General features: G+C 50.3%; 1 protein-coding gene across 1 annotated transcript; it reads right to left on the bottom strand.

The window, feature by feature from the left end:
* Window positions 1-258: 258 nt before the first annotated feature.
* On the bottom strand, window positions 259-7,294 carry LRRC47 (leucine rich repeat containing 47). The gene is made up of 7 exons (XM_042478076.1): window positions 6,529-7,294; window positions 4,571-5,029; window positions 2,976-3,092; window positions 2,024-2,139; window positions 1,769-1,871; window positions 1,346-1,435; window positions 259-757 (listed from the first exon to the last, which is right to left on the bottom strand). Exons 1-7 carry the CDS (start codon window positions 7,240-7,242, stop codon window positions 542-544), a joined length of 1,815 nt encoding a protein of 604 aa, XP_042334010.1. The 5' UTR covers window positions 7,243-7,294; the 3' UTR covers window positions 259-541.
* Window positions 7,295-11,836: the final 4,542 nt, after the last annotated feature.

Here is an 11,836-nt window from a genome sequence, read left to right as displayed (position 1 = left end):
CACTAGCTGATGCCAGCAAATGGCAGGCAGACTTCCACAGTCTCCATCTGTCTCCAGCTAGAAAGGCAGGGAAAGGAACACATCCTGGGCAAAAGGGAAGGCGCATAGGGTGGCCCTGGCTAGTGGCCATGTGCTGGGAACCGTTCCAAGGCTTGCCTCCCTGACCCTTGGCCAATATGGCATTTCGGCCATCTGTCCCTGGCCAAGGCATTCTCACAAGAGTGCGGCTATGTCAGGATAGAAATCGGAGTCTCACTCTGAAGAGAAGGCATCTGGTGTGTTTTGTTTAATAAAATTCATTCACGTATTGATTATGGGTGGCAGCTCATGTTTTATTAACCAAGCGGGGCTTCGAGTCTCTTTTGAGGCCACAAAACCCTGCTGTGCCAACCGTCGCATGAACCCCCCCGACCCTCCCACCAGAGCAAGGTGACTGATATATTTTGCCGCTTTGTATTTTAAAAACTGTCCCAAAGTGAGGCTGCTGCGCACAGGCGCTTGTAGGACATACCCCACGACGGGAGGAGAGAGCCAAAGGCGCTCAATGGATGACGGTGACGAGAGACGAGACTGTGCCCAGGTCCGTTTTGGAGGGATAGAGGACCTTCAGGTTCCCATCCGTGTCCACGACCCGAACCTGTTCCAAGACCAGAGGCGAGGTGGCAGGAACGCTGGCGTTTTCGTCATTGGAGTCGTGATCCGAACCTGGTTCCCCATCCATGTTCCCCAAAGCAGACCTGTTCAGCTCTGCCATCTTCTGCGATTGAAAGAAAGGAAGATTGCAATGGCTAAGAGCAAACCCCTCAGAAATGCTGACAAAATGAATTGCCTGAGAAAGTTGGAACGCATCTCCTAGTAATAATAATAACAAATGTTATTTATATCTCGACTCTCCCTATGGATCGAAGCAGGTTACAACAGCAAGATATGTCAATAATATACATAGTACACACACAACCACAACTACACGATCCCCTACCCCCCTACCTTAAAACAATAACATTCAAAGTCTTCACCAATGCCTATGTTGTTGGATGACTGGGACTTACGAGTCCAACAACATTTAGAGGGTTGTGTGGTTTCCACTCAGGCAGAGAAAGCTTTTCCTAGTTTCCCTCAGTTCCCTTCATGTCAGCGTGTTGCCCTCCAGATATATAGATTCACCCTGTGGAAATTCACAGCTGGAAAGGGCTTGAGCCAGGTCCATTTCCCACCCAAAATGAGGATGTTCCTTCTTCCCACCCAACTTCGCCTCCTCTCATGAGCATGCGCCCGTTGAGCAAAATCCAGGCGCCTGTGACAGAAAACAGAGGATGGAAAGCACAAAACGGAGGGGGATCCTTACCAGAATGAGGGTGTCCATGATGTCTTTGCAGATCTGGAGGCTTGTGGCACTCGTGACTTCCAGAAGCAGGTCAGATGTGTTCTTCCCAAGCTTTAAAAATTAAAAGTACGTGGATAAGGGAAATTGCCAGAATGCCACCTGAGCAAGGAATTTCATGATGGGCTTCTACTATTCTCAGGCCTAAGAAAAACAATTACAAACCGGTCCCCGCAAAGACTGAAAAGCTTTCTTGGAACTTGGGAAAAGGCTTGCCAAGAGGAAAAAACAAACAAACATGTTTCTACTAATTTCCAAATGATCCCAACATTACAAGGAGCTGTCATTTCAAAGCTGGTAAGGATCTTCAATTTGCAATGAGACCTATTGCACAGGGCTAATTCCATGCTCGGTTTTGCCAGGTTAGAAATACGGACTTGGCCATACCTTTGTCTTCTCACTGTTTGTGATTGGCGGGAATGAAATCACAGTGCCCTCGGCGTCGATGAGACAGGGGTAGTTTTCCTTCCCATTGAGTAACTGAAGGTACCTGGACCAGGAGGATGCAAAGAAGATGAAAGATCAATGGACACATCCAAGAGATGATGTGCAATAAGGGGGGGGGGTCTCAATGGCTATGTAGAACGCCTTTAAAACATTTGTACTCCATGTTGTTTTAAAAGGCCAAAGGCGAGCACTAACCTGTGCAATCCAGAGATATTCTGCCTCTTCTTCTGTTTCCGCTGTTCCTCAGCTTCAGACTGCAGCTGCCGCAGGAGGTCTTTCGCCTTCACCTCCTTCCGGCCCAAAGGGGTGATCTGCAACACAAGCACTATCATTCCCATCAGCCACAGTTTCAAGGGCGGCTCCCCTCGCCAACCAAAGACACATGCATGGGTTATGGCCACTTTCCCTCGCCACTTCTTTAGTGGATGCCATTCAAAATGTGGCTCAAATGCCGGCGCATTTAGACAACTGATTTTTAAAGTTCACTCATTCGGACTGGAGTGAACGACAGCAGTAATTTGGCAAAATTAAGAATGGTGGAATTCCACCCTTCTTTCCTTCATAGCTTTGAAAGAAACAATTTAATAGATAAAAGGAACCCTCCACTGTCTCCACTGAGAAGAATTCAAAGATATAGCTATGTTAGTCTGTAGGATCAGTATGTAGAGAGAACTTGTAGCACCTTTGAAACTCACAGAAAGAAAAGTTGGCATCATGAACTTTCCTAGACTTCAGTCCACTTCCTCAGATGCTAAAAGCTCGTGCTGCCAACTTCTTTATTTCAGTGAGTCTCAAAGGTGCTACAAGATCTCTCTACTTATTATTATTATTGCATCTAAATGTATCTGAGGAACTAGACTTAAGCCTAGGAAAGTTCATGCTGCCAACTTCTTCCTTTCAATGAGTCTCAAAAGTGCTACAAGATCTCTCTGTTCATGAGGAGATCAACCCATGCGTTCCTCTGAGGCTGAGAGAGGGTGGCTTGCCCAAAATCTATCTCCATTAATGCCACCCTTATTTAAACAAACCATTTAAAGTTTAACTTATTACTAGGGCTAATGTGAGTTGCAGTCTGACAACATCTGGAGGGCAAAGTAATTCTACCTTTGGCTCAGTGGAATTGCCGTTTTGTCACAGCTCATCCTACCTTCAAATCATCTGGCGGCTGGACGTCATACAGAAGAGGACCTTTCACCAGCCGCAAGTCGTGTGTGGCGATGGTGGCCACCGTCCGTTTCTCACAGACGTCCTCATGGAGTCTAGTCTGAAGTTGGAATCAAGCAGTTAAAAGGAAAAAAAGGTATTAAAGACTCAGGGGAAACAGGGCCTCCTTTAAGAGTACAACCGAGGCTAGTCAACCAACACTGGCCTGGCAACCTCCACTGCCACTATTAATGCAAATGCATCTGAGGAAATAGACTTAAGTCTATGAAAGCTTATGCTGTCAGCTTCTTAGTCTCAAAGGTGCTACAAGATTTCTCCACATTGATAGCCTTTTGGCTGAAGAGTGGGGTATTAATAATAATATTCTATGTATGCCTTAATTATATATGAGTGTATTATTATTATTATTATTATTATTATTATTATTATGCTTCCCTTAAGGAGGTTTGGCCTTGCCTTCTTCCTCTGAGGCTGAGAGAGAGTGGCTTGCCGAAGGTCACCCAGTGGGTTTCGTTTTTCGTTTTTAAATATTTTATTAAACATAACACAACAACAAACTGCAAATTTCAGGATTCCACGGCATTGAGCCCTGGCAGTTAAAGTGGTGCCAAACTGGATTATTTCTGCAATGCAGATGCAGCCACTGTGTGAGATACAAGTCAACGCACCCCAAAATTTGTGAGTGCAGTGGTCCCTCCACATTCGCTGGGGTTATGGGCGAAACACCTCCTACGAACGTTGGAAAACTGCAGATTAAAGAAACCACTATTCTTTTTACCTAAGAGAACACTTCTGTGGGGATCTCTATTTCCTCCAGGGCACCTCTGTGGTCAACATCTGCCAGAGGTTGGTCACAGAATTACACTGGAGGACCTACACATGCCTAGAGGAGTGTTTTCTATAGGAACATATAGGTTCTCCAGCACAATTCTTTGGCCAAGTTCTGGCAGAGTTGCACCAGAGGACCTAGAGATTCCTAGAGAGGACGTATCAACCGCAATATACAGTACTGCATATTGCTTTCAGTACTTCTACCATCCTTTCCCCCCAGTGTAAACTTAATAAACTTTTGCAGTGCTTTTACATTTTATGACTATGTTCTGAATGCTATCATTCAATAAATTAAAATGTTGTTGGAATGTTATTACAATTTACTTTTGGTCTTAGCTTGGCCTTGCATTTCAATGTTGCTAATATAAGCTAAACAGCACTGAAGAAACATTTGGAAGGATTCAAACTGACTTTGACATCTTCCTGTATATTAAAAAACAAAGAAATCTCTCCATATACACATATGTGCAGTGTGTGTGTGTGTATATATATATATATATATATATATATATATATATATAGTTAAGAAATTACTAATAGTAATGATTTAAGGCTCTCTGGGGACAAATGGATGTTTTATAGTTTTGAACTATGTTTTTGAATGTGCTTTTCTGTCATCTTGTTTCTTAAAAAGTAAATGGATGCTTTATGGGGAGGGAATGGAACATATCAATGCCAACAACAAATGATCAAATCCGCTAAAGCTGCAAAAGCGGAGGGCGAAGTGTGCCACCTTTTGAGTCCTACCTGGACAGAAAGGAACCTCTTCAAGGTGTTTCCTGGGCTTAAATTCATTCCTCTCACCACGCAGCAGACGATGTACGGCCGGACCTCTTTGACGCTGGGGCTGGCTTTGACTACGACGGGCGCCGGGTTCTCGGCAATGTGGAGGATCTTCAGCAGCAGCTTCTGGGCCTCCTCCAGCTCCTCCTCGGCGTCACTGCCTGCCTTCTTCCTGGCCCTCTCTCTTTTCTTCTTCCTTGGCTCTTCCCTTTCTGGACCATCCTGCTTGCCTTTCCCCTTGCCGCCCCCTCGGCCCCCGGCCCGCAAGTACTCCAGGATGGATTTCGTCTGGCAACTGTTCACCATCTTCTCCAGCCTTTTGTCCTTCAGGGTGTTTCCTTTCAAATTGAGGTCCTTCAGCTTAGGGCAGTCGGCCAGCTCCACGGGGATTTCGGACAGTTGGTTGTTGGAGACGTCCAAGGTCTGTCAAGGGATAAAAACAGAGAGAGGAATAAATTGTTTTGATTCAGACATGAGTCCAAGCCTATTTGACCAACTGGCAGCAGCAATCAGACAGAAAGGATTCTGTCCCAGTCCAGCTACGTGAGATCTTTTGAATTAGAGAAGGTAAGGATTGAATCTGGGACTCTTTGCGCCCAAATATAAATGCCCATGCTGCCCTTCCTCACTTCGCGTCTGCCCAGGTGGGCCATGCCAGGGTCCTCCAATGCCAGGGAGAGCAGTGGCATCTCCTTCATTGGAGGTTTGTAAGCAGAGGCTGGGTGGCCATCTATCAATGGGGCGGTTTGATTGTGAGTTCCTGCATGGCAGAAGGAGGTTGGACTAAAGGGTCCTTAGGGGTCCCTTTCAACTCTCTGATGGCCCTGTTTAAATATCTGAAGTGGTGTCACACTGAGGAGGGAGACAGCTTGCTTTCTGCTGCTCCAGAGAATAGGACCCAATGGAGCAATGGATGCAAGCTACAGGGAAAGAGATTCCAGCTCAACATTAGCAGGAACTTCCTGATGGCGAGAGCTGTTTGACGCTGGTAGAGCCTCCTTCTTTGGAGGTCTTCCAACAGAGGCTGGGGGGCCATCTGTGCCAGGGAGAGCTTTGACATGGCAGAAGCGGACTGCATGGCAGAAGCAGACTGGGCTAGAGGGCCTTGGAGGCACCTGTGCCCAGTAGTAGAGCGCCAAGGGGACCTTTAGCCAGCCCTTGCTCTCTCTGTCAGAGGATGAGCAGGGATCCCTTTCCCTTTACCCTGGTTGTCTCAGGAACTGGAACTGCCTGGCAGCCCAGAGGGGTCTTTAGCCACCCAGGCCCTCATAGCACTTTCTCAGGGGCGAAGGCACCGGGATGCCAGCCCAGGGGTGTCATGTTGAGGAGGGAGCAAGCTTGTTTTCTGCTGCTCCAGAGACAGGACACAATGAGGAATAGATGGAAGCTACAGAGGAAGAGATTCCAGCTCAACATTAGGAGGAACCTCCTGAGAGTAAGGACTGTTTGGCAGTGGGACACATTCCCTTGGAGGTCTTTCACGAGAGGCTGGGCGGCCATCTGCCAATGGGGACGCTATGACTGTGGCTTCCTGCAGGGCCCCTGGGGGCCCTTCCCAATCATGGCAGCAGTGGGTTGGGCCAGAGGGCCCCTGGGGGCCCTTCCCAACCGGAGAGGCTCTGCATCCCTGGGCTGGTGGGGCGGGTGGCACTGGACGTCCCTGGGGTCTCTTCCAGCTCCAGAACGTCTGGACACTGGGTTCCCTCTGACTCTGGGATGCAGAAGGGGGCTGGGCTGGGTCCTTGGCATTCCTTGGGGGTGGTCCCTTATAGCTAGCTCCAGGGCCTTATGTATTCCTGCAGGGCGGGAGAGGGGCTCCTGGGGCATCCTGCCTCCCTGCCTGGACAGAGGAGCCTGGGTTGGGCGTCCCTCCCCGAAGGCCTCTCTGTCTCCCTTCCCTCCTCCCGGGGCTCCCTGCTCGCCTTGAGGCCCGTGAGTCTGGCGATGGAGGGGTCCATCTCCTGGATCTGGTTCCCGGAGGCCTCGAGGGTGGCCAGCAGGGCCAAGGCGGGGGCCGGGGCCTGGCGCGGGGCTCGGGGCGGCGGAGGGAGGCCGGTGTTTCCGGGGAGCATGGCGCCCGGGAGGCGGCGGAGGGCGTTGCCGGCCAGGAGCAGCTCCTGGAGGGCCGGGGCGTGGAGGGCCAGGCCGGGGCCCAGGGCGCGGAGCCGGTTGCGGCGGAGGTTGAGCAGGCGCAGCTCGGGAAGCAGCGGCCCAGAGGCTCCGGCGCCCTGGCCCTCTCCTCCGCCTCCTTCTCCTCCGCCTCCGAGTTCGAGGGGGAGCTCTTCGAGGCCGTTGGCGGAGAGGTCGAGGGTGCGGAGGGAGGCCGGGAGCAGGCGCCCGGAGGCCGAGAACCCCTGGGGGCCCAGGCCGCAGCCGGGCAGCGCCAGCACCTGCAGCCCCGACAGCAGCCCCAGCGCCGGGCCCGGCTCCTTCAGCGCCAGGCAGCCGCGCACCTCCAGCCGGCGCAGAGCGGCGCCCAGGCGGCCCAAGGCGGCGGGAAGGCGGCCCTCGGAGGAACGGACGCGGCGCTCCAGGGGCTCCCCCGGCTCCAGGCTCAGCTCCCGCCGAGGAAGAGCCGCCGGCCCCGGCTCCAACACCTCCGGCCACGGATCCTCCTCCTCCTCCGGCGCCGCCATTTCCCCAGCCCCAGAACGCCTTCCGGGGACAGGCAGACAACCCCGCTTCCGCTTCCGGGTCGCGCGCACCTCCGAGGGGCAGGGGGCGGGGCCACGGAGGCAGCGTTGATGGCGATAGGGCCACGCCCACTTTTAAATGAACCTTCAGGAGCTCACGTCTGTCTTCTTTACAAACACTACAAGACCCCTAGGCGGCTTTTGGACTACAAGTCCCATCACCCCGCAGCCAGGAAAACATGGCCGCCATTGCCCTTGAGGGCTAGAGGATGATGGGAATTTCATTCCAAAGTCTTTGAGCTGGGGCTGACCCCACCTTCTGCGTCGTCTGGGGTCCTGGGGATGATGGGAAGTGCCTTCCTCCGAGGCCCCGAAGGGCTCTGGAGCCGAGGAAGGCCGAATGGGACCCCCCCGCCGCCATTTTGTGTGCCTGCTGGGGATGATGGTAGTCAGTCTTCTCCAACTCCCCAAACTGGGCTAGTCTGCATTGAGGCGCCCAAAGGCCCCTTTGCCTGAAAACAGGTCAAGAAAGAGTCCTTTGGGAGGGAGCCAGCCCAAACCCCCCCAAGAGGCTGCAGTGTGCCATTGCAGCCGCAGGAGGGCGCCCCAGAGAGAGAGAGAGAGAGAGAGAACCAGGAATAATGGGCCCCTTGGAGACAGATGGCCAGCAACGCCCCTTTCCCGCCACCAGAGGGCGCTCCAGGATAGGGAATCATAATAGGGCTTGCACCAAAGCCTCCAGGGGCCCAAGAGAGAAGAACTAGCCCTCTCTGCTGCCGCCAGAGGGCGCTCCAGGACACGAGGGAAGGGGGCTTCTTAGTTTTTTGGACTAGAATCCCCATCATCCCCCCAAAGACCCACATATTGGCCATAAGGCTTCTGGAGATTTCCAGAAAGGAGCTTGAGGGAGGGGACCAAGGGCACAACAGGCTGGAGGGAGGGACACCATGTTCCCCCCCCCCCCAACCTCTTTTCAATGACACTGGCTTCTACCCAAAATGAATGGCAAGCCCTAAATCCCAGAGCTGGATCAGATCCTCCTCCTCTGGTCCCAGTCCATCCTTTTGCACTTCTCCAGAGGAGCAGACCCTCTGGAGACCTGGGCTCAAATCTTTACTCAGCCCTGGAAACACAATGGGTGACTTTGGGCGGATCACACTCTCTCAGCCTCAGAGGATGGCAGCGGCAAGCCCTCTCTCTGGTCAAATATTTTCCAAGGAAGCCCCATGATAGGTTCGCCTTGAAATGACTTTAAGGCATACAACAACAACATCAACTGTGGGTAATAATATTCTGTCCATTGCCGTGTGTGTAAATAAAACCTTCACCATTGCTTCTTTTTTAAAAATATAGACCTTTTATTGTCTCAGAGCAAATAGGAAGACGTACGCCAACTTGGTCTAAGGTAACAAAAACGGAGTACGCAGAACAACTAAAACAGCAACTCTGGACTCAGGCCGTTTTTGCAGCCATTCCTAGGATAGTCGGCGCCACGTTCGGCGGCACAAAGCTGCCTGTTTGCCTCCAAGTTCCTGGCAAAGCTACCAATGGCAACCTGGAAGAGGCTTTGGACCTGTCTTCTCCGAACCCAAAGCAGAGGAGGAGGAGGGAGGGCACGCCGATGCGCACCTATGGCTATGGCAGCAATCTCTAGCCAAAGTGTTGTATGTTATGAGGGATAGTGTGGGTCAGTTTGGGGGGGTCTGGAGCCCTTTCCCATGATCCCAGCCAGAAAACTGGTTGTTGCTTTCCTTCCAGAATTGAAATGAGCCTGGAAGGGGGTAAAAGCAACCCAGGGAAAGGGGTCCAAGTTGAGCACCTCTAATCCAGAAATCCAAAAACCTCCTTAAAATTATGCTGCCAGCTGCCCGCTTTTGCCTTTGAGGCGGCGGTGCTAGCACTCCTGTTCCTTCATCTATAAGAATCGTGGAAGGGAAACCAAGGGCCATCCAATCCAACCTCATTCTGCCATGCAGGAACTCTCAATCCAAGCCCTCCCTTTAACAGACGGCCATCCAGCCTCTGTTTAAAAACCTCCAAAAAGAGGAAATACCACAAAGCTCTGAGGCAGCATCTTCCATCGTCCAACAGCTCTTACTGTCAATACGCTTTGGTGGAATCTCCTACTGCAGCTTGCCTCCATTGATCCATGTTCTAGTCTCTGGAGTAGCAGGAAACAAGCTTGCTCCATCCTCTAATATGGCATCCCTCCAAATATTTAAACAGGGCTACCATATCACCTCTGAACCTTCTCTTCTCTAGACTAAACATAGCCAGCTACTCCTCAGAGGGTTTGTTTTCCAGACCTTCCACCATTTTGGTTGTCCTTCTCTGGACAACTTTCCAGCTTGTCCCCATCCTTCTTGAATTATGGTGCCCAGAACCGGACACAGGATTGTCCCAGGAAGCAGAACACTCTCCAGCCTCACATCTCATAAACCATGCAAGTAGCGAACGAATGAGAAGCGAGTTTAGAGAGGTAGAAGGAGCAGAAGCACCACTACCACTCTGAAAGTGGAAGCGGCCAGTTGGAAGAAGGGCATGAGGCTGGAGAGAGACTGAGCATCTGTGAAATGGCGGTCATCTAAGTGTAGCATTCGGCATGAATCCACGCTTCCCATTTCACTGATCCTTATGTCTATCTCTCCAGCCTGAGAAAACAGTACAGCTATATATTATGCTACTTGGGTATTTCAAAACCTGAAAAAATTCCAACTCTGAGACTCATCTGGTTGCAAACATTTTGGCTTTTGTGGATTGAAACCCATGAAAACTCATAGGATCATAGACTCATCCTAAAATAAATCAGTTAGTCTTCAAGATGCTGCCAGATTCCTGCCTCCCTTTTCCCTTTTTATGCTGCAACAGATGAACATGATTGTCTCTCAGAAATCTTGCATGACGCATTTTATGCATTTCCACTGTAGCCACAGATTCAACCATCTGCAACTTGAATATACTAAAAAGGTTTCTTCGCCCTCCCAGAAAGTAAATCTTGATTTTGCCATGTTATAAAAGCTTATATAAAAAAAGTCCCATTGCATATAATGGGACCTGAGCATCCACAGATTTTGCTATCTGTGATCTGTGTGTGTCCTGGGGACCAAATCCTGGGACTGTAACTGCTAACTTAGTACATTTTTTAAAAGTATCTTTCTAAGCTCTCTTTATGTCTGAGTAAGTCTAATGTGGTTCCAGACAACTGCAAAAGAAGGGTGGTTTTGTTTTGTTCTGGTGGTACTTCCATCACACAAGCACCAGCCTGGTTCTGTACTAAGCACACAATACCTGCCATACACCTCATGGCCTTGCTTGAAGATGGTCCAGCTGGGACCCACAGGTCTGGGGTAGAGCACATGCTTTGCATGCAGAAGGTCCCAGGTTCCATCCTGACAATGCCAAGCGGGGCTGAAATAACCTTGGAGGGTTGCTGCCACTGGTGATAGCAATATATGGCTGGATGAACCGAAAAGAAGGGAGCTCCCTATGTTATGGCCTCTTGGGATTTAGATGGCTCTTTGGTTTGCTGCAAAAGAACTATGCAGGGGAAACATATTGGGGAAATGTCAACCAACTAGCCAGCCAGCTTTTTGTGAACAGCGGATTGAGTGTGGGACTACAACTCTGGAGACAGGATGAATTCCCACTCAGTTATGGAAACCCACTGGGCGGACCGGGGCAGTCGGCAACTCTCAACCCTAGAAAACCCATGATGAGGTCCCATAGTCAGATACAACTTGAAGGCGGGACCATCTTCTGGCATCTTTCCCTGACCTTCCAACAAGGGCCTGATATTTGTAGGGGAGGCGCGTATTGTGTGCTTAGTACAGAATCAGGCTGGTGCTTGTGTGATGTAAGCACCACCAAAAAAAAAAGCCATCCACAAAAGGAGGCCTCCCTATTTTTTGCATCAATACGCCTGTCAAAGAATGTGGGGAATTAGGGGCAAAGGTTGTGGGTATCTGCTCAGTACACGATAACAGTAGATGCGCTCTTGGTTTGCATGAAGAAGAGCAGAACACACACCCAAAACCCTGGTCTGAGAAGACCAGAGAAGATGACCAGGACAGGTGAACACTTTCACAGTCCACTCTGCTATGCGCCTTACACTAACACACACTTGTGTGCGATACTGTATCAGCACACCACACAGAGAACAAAGAGAGATACCTTTTAACTGGACAAGGCTTTTGATCATATACAAATGTATGTGAGAAAAAGCCTTGAGGTGGCATTTAAAGCCACCCGTTTCTGGCGCCTCTAATTAGAAAGGACCTCAGTCTTCGTAGGAGGGAAGCAGAGATGCCTCTTTGAGGCGACAGATGAAGGACAAGGGATCAGGAGCAGAATTCAATAGGAAGAGCTCCCATGGAAACCCATATTAAAACTGGACAAGGCTTTTGATCATATACAAATGTATGTGAGAAAAAGCCTTGAGGTGGCATTTAAAGCCACCCGTTTCTGGCGCCTCTAATTAGAAAGGACCTCAGTCTTCGTAGGAGGGAAGCAGAGATGCCTCTTTGAGGCGACAGATGAAGGACAAGGGATCAGGAGCAGAATTCAATAGGAAGAGCTCCCATGGAAACCCATATTAAAA

Source organism: Sceloporus undulatus, chromosome 7, assembly GCF_019175285.1.
Source record: "Sceloporus undulatus isolate JIND9_A2432 ecotype Alabama chromosome 7, SceUnd_v1.1, whole genome shotgun sequence".
Taxonomy (NCBI): domain Eukaryota; kingdom Metazoa; phylum Chordata; class Lepidosauria; order Squamata; family Phrynosomatidae; genus Sceloporus; species Sceloporus undulatus.
This window is presented reverse-complemented; position numbering and strand designations above follow the sequence as displayed.

What these genes read in the sequence shown, in the direction of transcription:
- LRRC47 (XM_042478076.1), bottom strand. Translation starts at nt 7,242, where the DNA reads ATGGCGGCGCCGGAGGAGGAGGAGGATCCGTGGCCGGAGGTGTTGGAG. An exon ending in AATATCTCTGGATTGCACAG is followed by an intron (nt 1,872 to 2,023) that starts GTTAGTGCTCGC and finishes CTCCTGGTCCAG; the next exon opens with GTACCTTCAGTTACTCAATG. An exon ending in CAAACAGTGAGAAGACAAAG is followed by an intron (nt 1,436 to 1,768) that starts GTATGGCCAAGT and finishes TAATTTTTAAAG; the next exon opens with CTTGGGAAGAACACATCTGA.